General features: G+C 43.0%; 1 protein-coding gene across 2 annotated transcripts in view; it reads left to right on the plus strand.

The window, feature by feature from the left end:
* The window catches only part of SEC24D (SEC24 homolog D, COPII coat complex component), a 115,071-nt gene that overhangs the window by 61,538 nt on the left and 31,940 nt on the right, over positions 1-21,593 (plus strand). For both annotated transcript variants that reach the window (XM_027543733.1, XM_027543732.1), the window contains exons 9-11: positions 8,687-8,825; positions 12,004-12,119; positions 20,032-20,156. In XM_027543733.1, the coding sequence (XP_027399534.1) occupies positions 8,687-8,825; positions 12,004-12,119; positions 20,032-20,156 (380 nt within the window). The remainder of the gene's footprint in view (positions 1-8,686; positions 8,826-12,003; positions 12,120-20,031; positions 20,157-21,593) is intronic.

Raw genomic sequence — 21,593 nt, forward strand, 5'->3', positions numbered from 1 at the left:
CCCCACCGTGAAAGAATCCTTTACCCGCCCCCCTCTCCCAAGGAGCGGTTTCTTCTTTTATCTCTGCCTTTGGTTTAGCATCTATCATGAACTGCCCTGGGCTTGGGACAGCATATTTGTGGGTACCGGGTAGATATTTTGTTTGTTCATTCAAAAGCCGTCGACTGCCCATTCTCTCAGGAATTGCTCTGTAGGAGAAACACCAATTAAACAAACAAACAAAAGGTGTTAGGCCTGTAAGGCACGGGTCTGAGAATTTGGTAGTGATGCTTGGAAGTAAAGCACTGTGAAGGGTGCTGTCAGGAGCAAGGCCCAGTGGCAACGCACAGCTGAAATGCCTGAGCCAGCGCTGAGGGGCTGGTTGGGACCTGGTCCTGGGTTAGATAACGCCCTGGGAACATGTCAGGAGGAGAGATGGATGCTCTTTTCATTGTAGCAGGAGGGAGAAAAGGAAACGTTAAGTAGGTGCTGGTACGTTCATGGGAGTTCCTATCTGAGGTTTTGTTTTCCTTTGTGAGCAAGGAGGGGAAGCTATCTGCTGAGGGAGGTGGGAGGAGAGCTTATTTGAAGGATTCAGTGAAACTGAAAAGACATAAAATAGCTCCTGTAGAGAGAGAGCAAGAGGAGACACTTCAAGGGTCCCAGGGACCACTGAGGGCTTGGTGGTGGACCGTGGGTGATGGCAGCTTTCTCTGAATCGATGTGCTTCTCTACCAAAGCAATCTGCAGGCAGTTTCTGAATGCATAGCACAGGGAATGAACGGGAATTCAAGCTCCTGCTCTGCAGTTTATTGGGCGAGTGAATCCCTGTTCCTCACTGATATCCATTCTCTTCTCAACAACGGGATGATAATTCCCACACCCATGGTTGTTAACATCTCAGCATCCCGAGATCTTTATACACATGAAAGCATTTTAAACCACAAATCATACAGATGATAGTTATGATCTTGCATATATTATAAATTTGAATCAGGATTTGTCAATGCTGGATAGACACAAAAAACAACCCCCTTCCAAACCAAAAAAGACCAGTTTCCAAATTAAAGACATGTTAAAATCCAATATAAGTTCTCGATATAGTTATAACAAGAGTAAATGTTCTATAACATTATATACATTATTATATTGTTGTTCATTTGCTTAGTCGTGTCAGACTCTTTGTGACCCCATGGACTGCAGCATGCCAGGCTTCCTTGTCCTTCACCATCTCCCGGAGTTTGCTCATGTCCATTGAGTTAGAGATGCCATCCAACCATCTTATCCTCTGTAATCCCCTTCTCACCTTCAATCTTTCCCAATAGTCATTTATTTATAGCCAGTATTTATTTATATTTGACTATTTATTTATACTCAGTAGCATTATTGAAGAGGAAAAAAATTGAAAATAATCTCTCGAGTGCCACAGACTAGCAAGAGGTTAATTTTCCGGAAATACAAAAACACAAAGTTTTAGGGCCAACTAAAAGGAGATCAGCCCTGGGATTTCTTTGGAAGGAATGATGCTAAAGCTGAAATTCCAATATTTTGGCCACCTCATGCGAAGAGTTGACTCATTGGAAAAGACTCTGATGCTGGGAGGGATTGAGGGCAGGAGGAGAAGGGGATGACGGAGGATGAGATGGCTGGATGGCATCACTGACTCGATGGACGTGAATCTGAGTGAACTCCGGGAGTTGGTGATGGACAGAGGGGGCTGGCGTGCTGCAATTCATGGGGTCGCAGAGTCGGACATGACTGAGCGACTGAACTGAACTGAACTGAAAAACACTTTTAAAAAGTGTAAACATATTCTAATAGTTATTTCAGTACATTGAGTGTTTTATTATTAGGCTCAGTTTCTTTTTAGAAGAATAATTTTTAAAAGGCATTCAAAAAATACTATTCTTTAATAGTCCTGCTGTTGAGAAAATGTGCATACAGTAAGCACCCTACTGCCCTGTAGCTTTTCTGTTGGCGTAGGCTGACCGAATGGTGTACGTGGTGAAGCCGAAAATAGAAAACACACACAAGCTTTTCATTTCTCTTTCCTATAGAAATATCTTTAATAAGCACAGTTGATATAGACTGTCTTCATTTTAGCTGCTGGGCATAATCCTCTGGGAATCTGACTCTGCTTGTCTTTCAGCATGCTTAATAGTCTGAACGTTTAACATTTTTAAAGGGTAGTTGTTCATCACAAGTTCTGGATTATCTTTTCACATACCGTTTTCATGCTTCCACTTATATCCCCTGATTAATCCAAATTACTGACTGAAACTGTCTTGAGATAAACCCAAACTGTAAGCAGCACTCCAGGCCCAAAGAAGTAGCTGTGTGCCAGGATCACATTTGACAATACAATATATCTTTGCTGCTAGAGATATATATATATATTTACAGTAATTTACTAGGGAATTGGAGAAGGCAATGGCACCCCACTCCAGTACTCTTGCCTGGAAAATCCCATGGACGGAGGAGCCTGGTAGGCTGCAGTCCATGGGGTCTCGAAGAGTCGGACACGACTGAGCGACTTCACTCTCACTATTCACGTTCATGCATTGGAGAAGGAAATGGCAACCCACTCCAGTGTTCTTGCCTGGAGAATCCCAGGGATGGGGAAGCCTGGTGGGCTGCTGTCTCTGGGGTCTCACAGAGTCGGACACGACTGAAGCGACTTAGCAGCAGCAGCAGCACTAGGGAATATAGTCTGATATTGAATATGATCCCATATCAAGCTGGAGGACCATGCTGCATTTTGATTGAGGAGCCACTGTAGGCAAAACTGTCTCTCCCATTACTAGTAGTTATTTAGCCTAGCAGTTTCCTTCAGGCACTTAGTAAAGTTGAATATTCTTTGTGTGGGGACAACTGTGTGGTCCCAGGACACTGACTGCTCTCCTGGAGACTTCTCATGGAGAAAATAGGAGAGAAAAAAAGGAAGAGAAATATATATTGAAAATGCAAAATGTATATTTTTTTTTCAGAATCAGTAAACAAGCATTGGAAGACGGGGGAAAGTGGTGGTTAAGAGTGAGCTTGTGTGTTATGTGTATGGCCTGTGTTAGAACCTAGCTGGAAGGCAGAGGGGCTGTCTTCACCCAGGAGCGTCCAGGAGACGGGCAGGAAGCCTCCCTACACCAGCACGCTCCTGGATCTCCCTATTTGGCTGCTCTGTCCATGCTGTGCCTTCCCCCATCTACTCTGCTGCCGGTGGTTGGATGTTCCAGCAGCAGGAAGGTCAGCCCTCCGTCACAGGTGCTGCTGAGCTCCGTGCCTCACACCTCACTGTCTTTACCTTGCTGCTTGGTACCGTGCGTGCAAGCAAGTGTGAGGATCGGGGTGGGTGCCTGCAGGGCGGCAGGAGTGCGGGTTTCCTCGCCCCCTGGGCAGCAGCATTCTGCATGCCTGGGGCCGCCAGTCCCTGCAGGGCCCCCGTTTTCCTACATGTAGTCACGGAAGTTGGGAGCGGATTAGAAACCTTTAAAAAGGATTTTTCTCAACTATTATCTTCAGTAAATTTGGCACAGTCTGTAATTTCAATGTAATTCATGCTTAAAATAGCCTGTATTTCATCTTTAAACACATTTTGTTTTCACCAGAATATTTTTTACCAATTACCAAAGACTCTCTCAACAAGAGTACAGGTTTCTTAATTTTGTGATGGTAATAACTGACATGAATTCGGTTAATTATGGTGATAGCTACATAAAATGTATATAGCATAATTATCTTGAGTATTTTATTACCTGAGGAAATAGTTTTAATTTTTAGTTGTACAGTGCCACCTAGTGGACCTGTGGTATAAGAACACCTTCATATTTTCTTCAGATTTCCAGGTTTGGTGTAATTAGTTTATAGGTATAGTTATAGGCAGCTTAAGGGCTTCTCTGGAGAAGGCAATGGCAACCCACTCCAGTGTTCTTGCCTGGAGAACCCCAGGGACGGGCGAGCCTGGTGGGCTGCCGTCTGCAGGGTCGCACAGAGTCGGACACGACTGAAGCAACTTAGCAGCAGCAAGGGCTGCTCTGGTGGCTCAGCTGGTAAAGAATCTGCCTGCGAAGCAGGAGACCTGGATTCGATCCCTGAGTCGGGAAGATCCCCTGGAGGAGAGCACGGCAACCCACTCCAGTATTGTGGCCTGGAGAATTCCATGGACTGTATATGTATAGTTGACGGGGTCGCAAGGAGTCAGACATGACTGAGTGACTTTCACTTTTTCATAGGCAGCTATAATAGCTACCGTCTGTTATTTATCACTTTGCTAAAACAAAGAGTCTGTATGGAAAGACTTGTGTATTCAGACTTTGGTTGTAGAGATGCTAAAACAACAGTGCCTAGGCCATAAACTTAATCAGAATTCTTCATGTCGAATCTTTCTCGGTCGTGCTTCATTTCTTTGAGCCTTTATTTTTGTTGTTGTCGTTTTGGGTTACAATCTGTGAATACTTTAATGTTGCTTTTATTAATGATGATTTCCCAAGTAGTCTTTCTGCTCCTGCATTGCTCTTGTAATTACATGTTTATGTGTTTAATAACATTGGCCTGTATACACCATCAAGGCACATCGCACACCCAGCACTGAATGTACAGATGTTAGAGGAAATGGCAGGAACGCTTGGAAACTGATGATATAGAAATATAGGAAAACTTTAAAAGTTGTACTAGCAGTGCCAAGGAGTTGTTGATCGACACATTTTGTTGTCTACTCCTTTTACATGGAATAGTATTCAAAACTTTTAACGCTGAACCTCATTTCTCCATGAATTATATTCTTGTCCAATTGGACTGTGGTGTTATATATGCATACAAAGGAGATACCTTTTATTCAACTAAAGGATCTTAGTTAAAATTAGTACCAATAATGCATTTGGCATAACCCTGGTAGATCAAAACTACAAACTAGGGGTTCAGATACTATTCTCTGTCTTTCTTTCCCCAGTATCACCATCAGTTTCATGTTATATAAACTCAGGCCACACAGGACCAGAGCCAAGAAGAGCCAAATGAGGGTTTTAGAGTGAGGCTCCCCATCCCTTCACTTTTTTCCATTTAAGAAAAGAACAGAAAAGAAAGAGCAGGCAGGAATATACTAGAGGCCAAAAGAGTAAAAAACACACTTATAAACAAAATTGCAAAATCTGAAAATATTTCTGAGGTAAGTGTAATATAATGTCCTTATTAAGAAGAAGGAAAAAAGAAACTTAGGACTTTTTGGAAAGTAATTTGATATTTTTTTAAGCTGCATACACTAAAGTTGAACTGAGAATACAAGTGAGATTAGCTGTTTATGAGCTCACGCATGCTACTGTAGAGCAGATAAGCAGACATCTGGAGAAAGCAAAGAAAGTCCCTGATGGCTTTCAGCACAGCCTGAGAGACATGAAGCAAGACAGTGTGATGTGGAAACCCTTGTGCCGGTGCCCAGAGAGAAAATGTAAACAGTCTAAAAGCTTTTAACATTCTTTACCGTCACCTCAGTTGTCTGCAGTCCTTCCCTTACCTATCCATCATTCAGTTTCCAAAAGAGCGAAAATTGAAAAAAAATGCATGCGTGTTTCACAGCCTCGATACAATCATTACTCAATTCCAATTTGTGACGAGACATTCATTTTCAGTTCTGCAAGTTTGAATCTGCCCGGACTGGAATGCTTAGATGGTAGCTGCCGACAATTTCACAGTAATTTTTGGTTGGGCTTGCCTTTGAGTAAATCACATCAGGAAAAATAAGGTTAATTTCCATTACCTCTGCTTTGTCTAGCAAGTAATTGCATCAGATTTTGTTCCTAAAGTGTCTCAGCGAATTGATGATAGACTTTGAACTCTTTGAAAATGATAAAGGAATGAGAGAAGTACACTTGGCTGGAGTTTATGTATGTTGCAGGCTTCAACCCTGGTGTAACTCTTGAAAGCAGCTCCTCATCTCTGAGGTGGAGGCCGTAGAACTCAGCAGCGCCCAGAGAATGACTGATGACTGGGTTTTTGACCCGGAAAAAAGCTACCTTATCATTACATTTTTGTTGTCTTTCACTTCTGATTCTGCACTCATTGACCGTATCTTTTTTTTTTTAATTGGAGTATAACTGCTTTACAGTGTTGTGTTAGTTTCTGCTGTACAACGTGAATCAGCTATAAGTGTACACCTGTCATATTTTCGTTTGCTTCCCTTTTGTTCCCCTCAGATTATTTCTTATTATTTCTAGTTGAAGACAACACACATCCATCACTTTATGCCTTTCAAACAAACAGTGTAGATGAGAAAGTGTTGTATGGGTCTTTCAATGCATATATAGTATGCATTCCTTGAGTGTATGCAAGGACTTCCCTGGTGGCTCAGATAGTAAAGAGTCCTGCAATGCAGGAGGCATGGATTTGATCCCTGGGTTGGGAAGATCCTCTTGAGGAGGGCATGGCAACCCACTCCAGCATTCTTGCCTGAGAACCCCCATGGACAGAGGAGCCTGGGAGACTACAGACAGTGGGGTTGCATAGCGTCGGAAATGAGTGACTAAGCAAAGCACATGTGTATGCAAATCAAACTCATAGAACAATTTTAAAATCTAGTGTGCCTCTCAACTTTTTTAACCATCAGATGGTATCAAAATCTCCTGAAAGGTAGATTCCCTGTCTTCTAAATCATTTTTACAATAACATTTCATAGTAACAAAATAGCTAATTTAAATATTTATATGAATATTTAATATATTCGTATATTTAATATATATTTAATTTAATTTAATAATAATATTTAATATATATAGAAATTCAAGCCTATCTCAAACTTATCAAACTCTAACCCTCCTATTAAATATACACACTCTCTTGAGATGAGTGGTTTTAAGAGAGGAAAGGTTGTTCTGTACAGATATGACAACAACAGTTAGATACTTTTTATCCAATAATTTTATGCCAGGCTTAATACTCTACATTGCACACAGCCTCCTAATTGTATGGGGCTTCCCTGGTGGCTCAGATGGTGAAGAATCTGGCTGCAATGCAGAACACCTGGGTTCGATCCCTGGGTCGGGAAGATCTCCTGGAGAAGTATTCTTGCTGGAGGATTCCTTGGACGGAGGAGCCTGGTGGACTACAGTCCATGGGATAGCAGAGTCAGACACAACTGAGAGACTAACACTTTTTCTTCATTGAATCCTTCTCACAACCTGACCAATCGGACACCAAAGCCATACCCATGCTACAGACCAGGAGAGACCAGAAACATGAAAATTGAATCCATCTCCTGGCTTCCTTGAAGCAAGAGGTGGGAGAGGACAGTGCCTAGTGATTCTGAATGTATTTTTTATACTTTCCCTGATTCTTTTATGTATCATACCATCTGTTTTTTTCCTGCTCTGAGGTCTCAAAACTTGTTTCTGAAACCTCAGCAGATTAGTTTCCACATTGGACATCTGGTTAGGGACAGACTGTAGATATCTTCTCTCTCTCTCTTTTCTTCTCTAAGAAAATGGCAGAAAATGGCCTTATGACCTCACCTCATCGCCACCTTCCTCCTGCTCTTCAAGTCTCCATTAAGCAGCAGTCTGCTTTATTTACATCTGTTTCTTTAAAGAAAAACTTAGTTGATGTGCCAAACCCTGTATTGTCAAGCTTTTCTAGAAATGTTATCTTTAAGGAGATTTATAAAAACAAGAAGAATCTTTGTGGTTTTGTTCTGAAAGCTGGAAGTGCTGAGAAATAAGGCAGACTTCCAACGCTGAGCTTTTTCGCTTTCAAGCCGTAAAGGACGTGTAACGGGTTCGACACATGTTTATAAGGAAGAAGCCGTAGAAATATTTATTCTTTTTGTTCTGGCAAAGCATGACCTGCTGCATCGAGAGTACTTCCTTCATGAGACATCTCATCATGGGATAAAGAAATGGAAAAGGCAGGATCCGCCTCCTTGCCTAAATAAGTGAAAATCACTGCAGATTTCTTCTGAGAGTTGCCGTTTTGAAGAAACATTCTGTGTATTGGGTGGAATTATCTAAGCAGTATGCTGATGTGCAAACTAGTGATTTTAAAATCAGACCTAGTTCCCTTCTTTATTTATAGTTAATGAACAAACTTAGCAAGATATGTGATACATGGTATCCAGGACATTTTCAACATAAGCTTTATTAAGCATTATTGTTGCTTAGTCGCTAAGTTGTGTCCAACTCTTAGCAACCCCATGGACTGTAGCACTCCAGGCTTTCCTGTACTTCACTGTCTCCCGGAGTTTGCTTAAACTCATGTCCATTGAGTCGGTGATGCCATCCAACCATCTCATCTTCTGTCATCCCCTTCTCCTCCTGCCTTCAATCTTTCCCAGCATCTGGGTCTTTTCCAGTGAGTTGGCTCTTTGCATCAGGTGGCCAAAGTGTTGGAGCTTCAGCTTCATCATCAGTTCTTCCAATGAATATTCCGGGTACCATTACTGTATTTTATTTTTCTCTTTCTGTCTTCACACGCATTGGTAAATACACATAGACATAAACGTACAAATATATTTATACACTAGATATACATTTAAAGTAGTTTTTGTTTGGGTATTACCTTGAATTCCACACAGTCTCAAGAGAGGCGGCCTTACTCCCCTGGTGGACACTGAATTGAGTTCCTTAATGAGTCCGGAGTTTTCACATTTCAGTGACTACAATTGTAGGACTTCTGAAGAAACCTGGAGACCCTGTGCCCACGTGATTTTACTTCTGCTTGCTTCCTGTAGACGCCCCTCTACCTGGTAAACCATGGCGAGGCTGGACCAGTCAGATGCAACAGGTGCAAAGCCTACATGTGCCCGTTCATGCAGTTCATCGAAGGAGGGAGGAGGTACCAGTGTGGCTTCTGCAGCTGCGTGAATGATGGTGAGTGGTGCCCGCGGCGGCTCTGAGCAGCATGCGGCTCTGAGAGCCCGGCTGCTCCCTCGGCGGTTTCCGGCCTGCGTCATCACGTCCATGACCTCTCGGCTGGAGGGCGTGCTCTGCTGGGGGAGCAACGCTGGCCTCCTTGTGCACTCACACCCTTCACACAGCCCATGGCTTCGCCCAGCCCCCAGTGCAGGAGACTGACAGAGTGAGGCCTCCTCAAAAAGACCTTTAAAAGCCCCGTGCTGTGGTGTGAGATCTTGGTTCCCATCCTCGTCTCAAGGACGGGCCCCTGGCCCTGGGAGGTCTCTCGCCCTGCAGCGGCTGTGGTACCGGTTCCGCACACAGTGGGTATACTAGTGCGAGCAGGCTCCGCTGGTTCTCCACCTTTCGTGCTCTAAGGAAGGTCTTATTCCATCGCGCGTGCTTCATGAAATCTGCAACCAAATCCTACACAACCCTGGGACTGCATTTCAGGAAGCCTGTGAGCACACGCTTGCAAGTGCTTTAGTTTTGGGGGAAAACGTCAGGAGATGGCAGAGGCCTCTCCTGGAGCATTTTCGCCACGCCTCCACAAGGTCACCGGATTCCAGGCATGTTCACTCAAGGCCTCAACTTTCTTTGCAAGGTGATCAGAAATCCATCCAGGATCCATCCACGTAGAGCATGTAGGATCTTTGTTTTCTCTGGCCTCAATCCCAAAGGGTCAGCGCGAAGCTTTAAAAGGCCCTGCCGCTTCCTGGTAGAGGAAAAACACACAAAGTTCTTGTATTTTTGCACCCGAGGGAACGCCTCGGGTGTCCGCTCCTGGGAAGCTGCTGAGTTCATTTTCCAATAGGGTTGTTCATATTCTTGTTGTTGTTCAGATGCTAAGTTGTGTCTGACTCTGCGATCCTATGGACTGCAGCACGCCAGGCTGTCCTTCACTATCTCCTTGAGTTTGCTCAGACTTAGGTCCATTGAGTCAATGATGCCATCCAACCATCTCATCCTCTGTCACCCGCTTCTATTGTCTTCAGTGTTTCCCAGCATCAGGGTCTTTTCCAATGAGTCTGCTTTTCACATCAGGTGGCTACAGTATTCGAGCTTGAGCATCAGTCCTTCCAATGAATACTCAGGGTTGATTTCCTTTAGGACTGACTGGTTTCCTCTGCTTGCTGTCCAAGGGATTCTCAAGTCTTCTTCAACACCACAGTTCAAAAGCATAAATTCTTTGGCACTCAGCTTTCTTTATGGTCCAACTCTCACATCCATATATGACTACTGGAAAAACCGTAGCTTTGACTATATGGACCTTGGTCGGCAAAAATACTAGATTCCAATATTTGTTCCTGCAAGAAAGCCAGACCCCCTTAGATGTCATCGGTACCTGCATTCTTCATTTAGGTTTAGAGAAGGCAAAGGTTTGTTAGAAGCTTGCAGGTATGGTCAAATGGTTTCACTCTGTTTTCCTTCAAAACGTCAGAGATTCTCTCTCAGTCGGAAGAACTTGAGGCCAAAGACATGCAGGAAGACGAGTGTCACGTGGCCACGTGTAATTTATGGGGGGATTTGAATCTGGTTTATAAAACATGACAGATAATATTAAATGCTAACAAATATAAAGCTAATTGATTTTAAGGGGAATTTTTTTTACCAATTACATGTAGATGTGTGAATAAAAATAAATTCTAGAAAGTGTACAGAAAGTACCACCCATACATCCTGGAACAGCTGGTGCCGCATTATCCATCTCATCTATTCTCGCCTGGAAAATTCCATGGATAGAGGAGCCTGACAGGCTGCAGTCCACGGGGTTTCAAAAGAGTCGGACACGACTAAGTAACTGCGCATGTTAAACATAACAGAAGAGCAGTTTAAGGCTGTCACAGCCTTCTTAGCTGAGACTGTCAGCTTCCCACTTCCACAATTTTTGCAAAACACTGAATTTTCCAAGTTCAGAGATCCCTATGTACAAGTGAATCTTATAAAACTTGTTTAAAAAGAAATGGCCACAATATAGTAAGAAAATAGAGAGAGAAAAAAAAAAGCAAGCCTTAGTGACTATTTTCTTACGTCCAAACTAAGAAAACAGTCCTGTTGTAACCTGTGTGCTAGTGACAGTGAAAGTCACTCAGTCGTGTCTGACTCTTTGCAACCCCAGGGACTGTACAGTCCATGGAATTCTCCAGGCCAGAATACTGGAGTGGGTAGCCTTTCCCTTCTCCAGGGGATCTTCTCAACCCAGGGATCAAAGCCAGGTCTCCCGCATTGCGGATGGATTGTTTACCAGCTGAGCCACAGGGAAGCCCAACCCATGTGCTAGTTCATAACTAAAAATAAAGAATACTGAGTTATTGGTTTTAAAATAAGTCATTAGTTACATGGTTTTACAAATGAAAATGTTGTTCTTTATGAAATGCTTAAAACCAGAGCATAGCTAGTTACTCTAAGTACTTCTGTTGTCAGTGGATTAACAGCCAGCCCTGTTCTCGAGGCAGTAGAGTTCGTTCGCACAGAGATACCAGGCCATATTTGTCCAAGAGTTCAGTGTGTGAGTCATAAGTGTTCCTGTCCTACTGGATGACTTCCAGGGCTTTGCCAGAACTAACCTTCTTAGACATTTGAATCAAATTAAGAGTTCCTCAGCTGAGATCTCACGGTGTAGTCTTTCCCTAATACAGTAATCGTCTCCACTCTGAAGCCCAGACGTTAAAGATTACCGTGCAAAGTCCCCATGGCTGAAGACATCTGTGATTAAAAGATAATAAACATTAGAGCTAATAGTATAGTCCAAATAACCAATGTATGTTTGCTGGGATATTGAAAATTTAAATAGTTTAAAAAGTTAGAATTCCTTTGAGAAAAGGTAATTAAATAGGGAGAATTAACTTTTGGTTGTGACGATTTAAAAACTCCCGTGCTTTTATCTGCTGTTTCTCTGTAATGATCCAGACCATTAATGTTCTTTGTCATCAGTAACTTGCAGAAGGGTCAGGAAGATATTTTAGAAAACCCTCATTCTTTCCAAGACTGGAAAGAAAGACTAGTGGATTTTTGGAATATGCTACATTCCAGCTTTAAAATGCTTTTTTCCCCTCATACTAACTCCTTTCCTCCGATAATAAACTTTGAGAACTTACTAAATTGTCTGTGTTGTAAAAACAAAAGATTCCCTTTCCTATTTTGTTTTTATTAGTTCCACCATTCTATTTCCAACATCTGGACCACATTGGAAGAAGACTGGACCACTATGAGAAGCCAGAGTTATCTCTAGGATCGTATGAATATGTTGCTACTTTGGATTACTGCAGGGTAAGTGCTCCCAGGACTTCCAGTGTTTATATATGGCTATCAGATGCAAGTGAATAACTTTCATGTTTAATGAACTGACTCTTAATTCACAACCAAAGCATTTGAGTGGTACCATGGGGAAGTAGAAATCCATAAGACACAGATCAAGCCGTCTAGGGTGTTAATGTGATTAAACAGTCAGACCATCCACTGCAATAACAGGAAGAAAAAAATAAGAATTTCATTTTTATGTCCCTTTAAGAGAGAATATGCTGGGTCCTCAATGCAGCAGTTCCCTACAGCACCTCTGCCCTATTTGCTTTGTCAGTCATCCCCAGAGAATCTCCCTTCTCAGGCTGAAGGTCAGCCAGTATGGTCAGCAAGACTACTGACGTGTTTCTCTGGCTCTCTTCTCCACTCCCGCTGGCACCACAGTCAGTTAGGCTCTCAGAATCGCCCTTAGATTATTTCAGCAGCCCGGGATCCTGTCCTCTGGCTTCCTTGCTTTAAAATATAACTGTGAGACTCCTCCTACTGCCTCAGTCTAAAAAATTAAATTCAAAAGTTTGTTTCCTTATAAGACCATTAGCTCCCACCTCAGCTGCATCTTCAATTGTACAAAACCCATACTCTGAAAGGATCACTCCTCTGCTCAACTCCATGCTTGTATCTAAGATGTTCTTTTGACCTGACTGCATTTTCATCCTCCTGTTACAGCTCTACATATCCCACCCAGCAAATTCCTACTTATTCTCTAATCTCTGGCTGAAATTTTATTCTATGTGAGGGTCTCTCTGACTTCATCTGACTCCCTCTGACTTCATCGTGGTTGTTATTTACTAAATGTTCTGATTTGTCTTCCACATAATTTGGTCCGTGTATCTGTTTTAGCAGTTATCCCCAAAGAATTTAAATCTTCCTATGTTTTCCCTCTTCCTAGATTCTGATATCATTGGGAACAACAATCTTGTCCTCCCAATGTTTTTTTTAATATATTAGCTTTTTTGAATTTGACTGATTGATGTCTGGCTGCGCTGAGTCGTCGTTGCTCGCAGGGCATTCTCTAGTTGCGGCGAGCGGGCACTACTCTCCAGTCCGGGGGTGAGGGCTCCTCACCGTGCTGGCTTCTCTGTTGAGAGCCCAGGCTCTGGGCGCGTGAGCTTCAGTACTTGTGGCACACGGGTTTAGTTGCTTTGTGGCATGTGGGATCTTCCCAGATCAGGGATTGAGCCCAGGTTCCCTGCCCTGGCAGGTGGATTCTTAACCACTGGACAACCAGGTAGGCCCTATCCTAGCTGTCATTATGGCAGCTACCGCAGTTCCTGCCGCGGGGTAGGCAGCTGATGAGTGCATGCAGACGGGTGGGCAAGTGAGTCAGGGGACACGTAAAGGAATTCGCACGTGTGTCCCTACTCCCAGGACCAGCTGTTTCCCTTCTCCAACGTCCTAGTGATAGTGACATCATTATGGGTATCTTGCAGTCTTTAAAATTCTTTAGTGGTTTGAAAACATCTTCTTGGATGCCACTTCAAGTTTCAGCTTGTATCTGAAGTGCTACGTGTAGACTTGAAGAAACAGAGTCATTCTGACTTACTTCCCCTTCCAAAAATGAGTGCTCCCGAGGGCCCAGTCCTCAGGAAACGGCCTCTTCCCTAGATGTTCACTAGGGGGCCAGCCCACGTTGTGTTGAGTAAAAATTACAAAGAACAGTGTTCCTAACTGGAAGTTTTTTCAACTGAGTGAATTTGAAAATGTTTTCCAATTAATATGCCTTTTTCATTTATTTTAGTGTTATATGAGTTTTTCACTTCATGACATAGACCTCGTTATCAAAGAAGAGTTCTTGCTGTATTAGTTTTAAGTGTAACATTGGAACATATTTAGGGGAAACGTAAAAACATGTTTTGGTACAAATGATTTATTTCACACGAAAAAGATGTCCTAGAGTATCAGTTGCTTTTGGACAGTTTATTTGTCCTTTAACAGTTACTGACTGAAGGAAAAGGATTAGGCAGAACAGAAACATTTGAAGTTCTAATTAAATATAATAAAGCTATTGTAACCTAGTGACAGAAAATTTATTCACTGATCTTTGCAGCTGGAGTATAAATCTAACTATGCTCCGAGTTTCCAGTTCTCTGCCAAAAAGGCTAAATTATCTTGATTTTCTGCTTTTTTAGTAGAAACCTAGGCAGGGAGTCAAATCTATTTCTGGGAACAAAAGTCTCAGTATCTTCAAACTCTGCTATGTGGAAATGCTCCAGACATCTAATTGATGGGAAATCTCACACAGCAGGCAAGGAACCAAATAAAAACTGTACATTTCTAAGGGTTTTTTTTAAAATAAGCTTAATGTTCCTTTTATAATAAAAAGATACTCTTAATATCTTAAAATTTAATTATAACTTAAAATGTAAATGAAGTATAATAATGAGTTGCCTTAGGGATTTGGATGATGAAAAAGAGCGTATTTAATTTGTGTGTGACTTCCCTGGCGGTTCGGCGGTTAAGACTTCGCCTTCCAATGCAGGAGGTGTGTGGGGTCAGTTCCTGGTAAGGGGGCTAAAGAGTCTACATGCCTCAGGCCCCAAAACCAAAACATAAAAAAAAAGAAGCAATATTGTAACAAAGTTAATAAAGATGTTAAAGAATGGTCCACATTAAAAAAAAATCTTTATAATTTGTATGTGTATTTTTTAACACCAAACTTAAAGGAGAATTACAAAATCACATTTTTACTATTCATTTTAGTTTATCTTAATGCCAACTGTAGATAATGAAATCAGCGCTCGTCGAGCATTCACCGTGTGTCCTGCTCTGTGCTACGTGCTTTCTCTGTATTGTATCGTGTAGATCTCCCAGTGAACTCGTGTGGTTAGTTACCACCATGATGTGGGGAAACTGAGGCTTAGAGAAAAGTGCCGACCTCAGGCCATACATATAGAAAACGATGGGGCGGGACCGGAAGCCACGTCTGTGTGACCACAGCCCCTGCTCCCTCTCTGTGCTGTGGATATGCTGGCATCTGTTCACCAAAATCACCGTGGAGTTTTGCTAGAAGAAAAGACCCAGCTCTGTCTCATAACTGGAAGTTTTTTACCTCAAAGTTTACGGAATCTATCTATCTATGCATATAGCGTACCTGAAAGGTAAACTTTCATTCCAAACCAGTTGTTTTTTTTTTTTTTTAATGTAGTTTCTCCATTTAATTTTTGTTCACTTTGACATTTGTTTTATACCTAGTATGTCCAAGGCTCACTGGTTGTAGTTCTAAAACTAGCAAGGATATGAACCCAGTCTCAGTCCTTCCCATGCATAGAGACCTGATAAGAAAAGTACATAATTATAAATCCAAATGGAAATGCTACAAAAGTAGAATAATCGGAGTGCCGTGAGAAAACAGATGAGCAATCATTTCTGATTTGGAGAGGATTGAAGAAGGGCTTTAGAAAGTAAGTGCCATTTGAGCAGAGGATGGACATGTGAAAACGGAGGGGAAAGTAAGTGGTGAGCAGAAGCAGCTTCTCAGGGATATGTGCAGCTCACTCCAGGTCCTTTGGGCAGCCCACTCCAGCACGCTTGCTGGGAGAATCCCATGGACAGAGGAGCCTGGCAGGCCACAGTCCATAGGGTCGCACAGAGTCCACGCGACTGAAGCCAGTTAGCACTTTTGAGGGTGAGGTGGGCTTTGTAGATGAACAGTGGGGCCCTGGTAGAGGCACTAGAGTAATTGGAGAGTATATTCCTCTTTCCCCCAAAACACAGTCACATTTAAATATTTTTAAAAAACACTATGCCAAACAAAATAGTTTTTCCCGCCAAGGAAATATTTTTCTTGGCCCAGGCCCACTAGGTTGTGACTTCTGGATAGAAAATGTTTTGAAAATGGCAAACACTTAAACTGGAGGAATGTGTTTTGGGGCATGATAGGAAGTAAAGCTGGGAAGTTGTTTTGAGACCAGACCGTCCTTTTATGTTCCACTAGGCTTGGCATAGCTTTGATCTCTTAGGCTTTTACGTGTTTGCTGAATGAGTATTATGGGGAGTTTCAAATGCCAGGCCATTGAAGAATTTTATTAATTCAGTAGGCCATGAGGACAGTCAAAGGCTGAGAGGGAGCTGTTGCTGTTAATCCACCCACCCATCTACGCCTTCATTCAAGTGTCGCGCAGCACTGAGCACCCTTCCAACCAGGCTCTGTGCCCAACTGGGGGCTCGGTAGGCTGCCTGTCCTCAGGGGAGCAGCACTGGGGTCTGTATTATTGGGTAGTTTATTCTGACAGCAGTCCATGTCCTGAGAGGAGGGAGATTGGTGACTGTAGTAATTAACCAGTTAACATGCAAGAGAAAATGAGGGTCATTTAGCAATTCCTCAGGAAAAAAAAAATTAAAAATTAAACTGCCAAATGGGCCAGCAATTCCACTTCTGGGTATATTCCAAAATAATTGAAAAGAGAGTCTCAGAGAGAGATCTGTACATCTGTGTTCATAACAGCATTAGTCACAATAGCCAAAAGCTGGAAGCAACCCAGATATCCATAGATGGATGAATGGATGAACAAAATGTGGTATGTACATACCATGCAGAATTAGTGAGCCTGAGAAACGAAGGGAATTCTGACCCATGCTTCAACATGGATGAATGTTTAGGCCATTATGCTTAGAGAAGCCAGTTGCATAAATGACAAATACTGTATGATTTTACTTATATGAATTACCCAGAGTAGTTCAACTCATAGAGACAGAGATTAGAAATGTAGAAAAGTGGTTCACAGGGACGGGGGCGGGGGGATGGTAAACGGTTGTTTACTGGGTATGAAGTTTCCGTTTCGCGTGCTAGAGATGGATGGTGGTGGCAGTTGCACAACAGTGTGAGTGTGCTTGATAGCACAGAATTCACACTTGAAAATGGTGGCTGTCCTTGTTTAGTCGCTAAGCTGTGTCCAACTCTTTTGTGACTCCATCGACTGTACTCTGCCAGGCTCCTCTGTCCATGGAATTTTCCAGGCAAGAATACTGGAGTGGGGTGCCGTTTCCTACTCCAGGGGATCTTCCCCACCCAGGGATCAAACCCAAGTCTCCAGTGTCTCCTGCACTAGCAGTCAGATTCTTTACCACGGAGCCACCAAGGAAGCCCAAATGGTTAAGATGGTAGATGATTTTCTGTGTTTTACCACTATTGAAAATAATTTTAAAAGGAAAGAAAATGAGGGTCCAAATTTGGTTACTGGAACTGGAAGGAGCTGCAGAGGCTTCACAGTTAACTCTGTGTGGCTGGTAAGGGAGGCAGACAGTTCCAGAGAGAAAGAGGGATGTAAAGCCCAGATTGTTTGAGAGGATCATGCTTTCTGAAAGTTCCTTATGGAAGACTAGCCGGAGTGGGAGAAGTGTTGTCTACACTTTTGAGTGTAAGGTGCTGGTGTGGCCTTGCCGTGGAGGCGTGCTGTGCTGTAGTTGACTGGAATGCTGGCTGGGAGCTCAGGAAACAGGCCCTGAGGAGGGAACCTGAGGAGTCACCGATAGAGAGGTGCTGCTTAAAAACAAGCAAGTGAGATTCTGTGCTGGAGCGTGTGGTAGGGAGAGCGAGGAAGGTGTCCTTTGGAAGAGGTAAGAAAGTGAGAAACAGAGGAGGAGGTCAGACAAGTGGGAGAGGAAATGACACCCTGTGCCTCTGCAGCTGAGAAAGGGAAAGTGGTCTGCCAGGCTGAAAGCTGCAGAGATGGAGACTGAGGAGGAGAGCTGAATTTTATTTCAAATCACTGTCGTTTGCAGCCAGGAGGTCTGTGAGCTTCAAGAGAGCAGTTTTAGTAAGACGACCCAGTAAACCAGCCTATAGAGTTCATCCATTGCTAAGCTTGGCTGGACAAAGCCCGCCAGGGTGCCCGGGTGGAGTGGTGGGTGAAGGCAGCCAGTGATGGGCCAGTGCGGGTGTTAGGGCCCGAGATGAGATGCTTCCCAGTGGCTAAGAGGTGGATGGGGTAAAACATGTGAAGGAAGCATTTTGAAAGAATAAATCAATGGAACTTGATGGAAAGAAAAGCGTTACATCTGATTTCACATTTCCAAGCCTTTGGGTTGATGTGTAGTGATGTTATTAATAGAGCTGTTGGAAGGCAATGTTCCTTAAAGGAGTGATGTATTAGTTTTCTGTAGGCGGCTCAGATGGTAAAGAATCTGCCTGCAATGTGGGAGACCGGGTTTGATCCCTGGGTTGGAAAGATCTCCTGAAGAAGGACATGGCAACCCACTCCAGTACTCTTGCCTGGAGAATCCCATGGACAGAGGAGCCTGGTGGACCACAGTCCGTGGGGTCACAGAGTCAGACGTGACTGAAGTGTCTAACACATAAAGTGACCAAGATGAAGAAGATGCAGAAAACAAGTTAGAGGGATGCATTATGTAGAAATGTGTAGATTAGAGATAATGGAGGACATTCAGTGGGGAACTGGTGATGCGGAACTTCGGAGAGAAGGTTAAATTGGTAGGGCATGTTTGGCGTGGTCACAGGCTTTGGTTCAATCAGTGGGAATGACTGTGGTTTTGATTCTGTGTAAATTGGCATAAGCATATCAGGAATTAGATTATGTGGAAATCGAAAGATTGGCAATAAAAATTGCTCGCGTAGACAGCAGTAGTGACTTTCTTCTTCTGACTTGTTTTATTTGGGGCCGTGCTGGGTCTTTGTTGCGGCGTCAGGCTTTCTCTGGTTGCGCTGAGCGGGCTTCTCCTGCGGAGCCTGGGCTCAGCAGCGGCGGAGCACGGTCTTAGTTGCCCCGAGGCACGTGGGATCTTCCTCGACCAGGGATTGAACTGGTCTCATCTGCACTGCAAGGCAGATTCTTAACCACTCTACAAACAGGGAAGTCCAGTAGAGTTCTTATATTTCTTTGTTGGTCTGATTCTGGATGTGGCAAAACTATGAAATAATCAGGTTGGTAGTTTTCAAGTCCTGCAATTTTTTTTCCTTTTTTTTTTAACAAATGACTTTTATAAGAGAAATGTTACATCTAACCCTATAGTTGGATATAAGATGAATTAGTAAGATAATTGGGAGATATTATCACCTAATTTTATAATTGTAGCAATTAAAATATAATTTAGAACATTTTTAATTTATCCTAAAGTTAAGACTTAATTAGCCTTAATTCTTTATTCTCTAGTGTCAGAAAAGACGTTTGCCTGTGGTTCTATTTCCTAAATATTTTGTACAATGCAACTGACAAATCCCTTGCTAAGAGCTCTTTGAATACCAGCCAGTAAAGGGATCAAAAACTACAAAATGTATTTAGCAGCTGCTTTATGTTAGTGATTATTTGAAGCAGATAGAAAAAAGACCCAGTATTCAACTTTTTTTTTTTTTACCATAAGTCTGTAAGGAACAGGTAAGTATTTGATAATATAGTATAAATTTTTAAGTATACAATTATATTTTTGCATGTAATTTCATATCTTTAAAGAGCTTATAAAGGAAGAGTTGAACATGATGATATCAAGTTTATGAAGTTTAAATTCAGTTTCAAAAACAAACACTAATTATAGTTTTGTACTGTTGACGGCACAGTTTGCCAGGGTTCCAGACACATTTCTTCCCCTAAGCAGAGGGTTATAAGCAAGGTCCCCAAAGGACTGTACTCACCTTTGGGCAGGTGTGGTCATAAGGTCTTCTGAGCCCTGCAAAAGTGAACCTTCTCTGCTAGCTGTCATAATCCTGTCTACTTCAGTAGTGGGACTCAGGTCTCAGCCTGGAAAATAAACAGCCTTTATCTTTTTTATAGTGGCAGAGACTGGTCCAGAAAGTGATTTGGTTCCACAGATGTTATATCATAAAATATTAAAGGAGAGGTCTGATGACCTTCTAGAGTTCCTGGGGGCTTTAATTTGATTATGAAATGTATGTACTTTATATGTGTGTGATTTGCTTGCTTTCATGTAGAAGAATAAGCCTCCCAACCCACCAGCCTTCATCTTCATGATCGATGTGTCGTATAGTAACATCAAGAATGGACTTGTGAAGCTCATATGTGAAGAACTGAAAACCGTGCTGGAGAAACTTCCAAAGTAAGGCAACTTCCATTCTTTTTGTAACTTACACAATATTGCTGAATTAATTTCTTGGCCAGAAAACAAGTGCTGAATGGCCCATTGAGATTTTTTGCTAATGGGGACATTAGATAATTGTTTAAACAGCATCAAATAATCCTTAAAGAGTCAGAGTGCTCTTTTGTACGAAGAAAAAGAAACAAAACTGATAAGAAATAATGTCACAGTAAGCAACATTCAAAACACATTCTAGGGACTTCCCTGGTGGCTCAGTGACTAAGACTCCGTGTTCCCAATGCAGGGGGCTTGGGTTCCGCCCCTGGTCAGGGAACTACATGTCGCAACTAAGAGTTTGCATGTGAAAAACAAAAAACCCCTTATGTGTCCCAACAAAGAGCGAAGATCCCGTGTGCTGTCTCTAAGACCTGGTGCAGCCAAAACAAACAAACAAATGAATAATTAAGCAATAGCTAATCTTAAAGAAGTGCATTCTCAGTTGTAAGGAAGATCCCAGCAGTGTGGTGGGAAAAGCCGTGGCAGTCAGTTTTCCCCGTTTCAAAAACACTGATTTTCCGGTGGAAACAGGTCGTTGCTGGTGCGGAAGGTATTTCTAAGGGACACAGGAAAACTGACCTGCCCTCTCATGACAGCCATTGCGGCTCTTTGGCCAAATTTCTTTCTGTCCATCTGGTTCCGTGTCTGGCCCCTCGGCAGCCTTCCTGCCTCTGTGACCTGTGACTTAAGGGCACAGCGTACATCACTTGTCTTGTCATTGCAGCGGGAGTGCATAAAAGGAAGGATGGAAAGTGTGTTAGCAAACATGACTGTTTTATCGTACGCAAACTAGCTTGTTTAGGATTGGAACTAGCATCTAGGAAGGAGACTTGGAGCAGGGAGAAAGCCTTTGTTTATGCGAGGAAGGCATGCTTAAGGAAGAAAAGAGGCTGTGGAAGACCGTCTGAAACCTGGTGTGTGTGCCAGTCTTAATCTCTTCCGCCCCTCCCCACACCCTGCACATCAGCAGCCTCTGTCCTGGAAGGGTGCTCTGCGGGCTGGGCTGTCCACAGCCCCCAGGGCTCCGTGAGAGCTCGGGCGCCCCTCGTCTCTGCTCCACGTGTGGCTGGGGCTGTGGTGCCTGTGAGTGAGGCTCAGCTGAGTGAGCGCTGGTGCTGGACCTCCCAGGATTCGTTTTGTTTGTATCTGTGAAGCTGAAGTCATCATATTCTCAAGAAGATGGTTTGGAAAAAGCAGTGGGGATGTTTAAAAAAACACTGAGGTGATTTCAAACTGAATCTTGCAGTGAAGAATGAGCTGGAGCAAGATGAAGATGGGGCAAGAAAAAGGCCTTGCTGCCTGCCAACGGTTGTGACTACAGTTTCTGTTACCTCATTCTCAGGGACACTTGACAGGGATGGACTTGGTGCCGAAAATGACGTCTTTGATCACAGACCTCTC

The sequence above is a fragment of the Bos indicus x Bos taurus genome, chromosome 6 (genome assembly GCF_003369695.1).
Source record: "Bos indicus x Bos taurus breed Angus x Brahman F1 hybrid chromosome 6, Bos_hybrid_MaternalHap_v2.0, whole genome shotgun sequence".
Taxonomy (NCBI): Eukaryota; Metazoa; Chordata; class Mammalia; order Artiodactyla; family Bovidae; genus Bos; species Bos indicus x Bos taurus.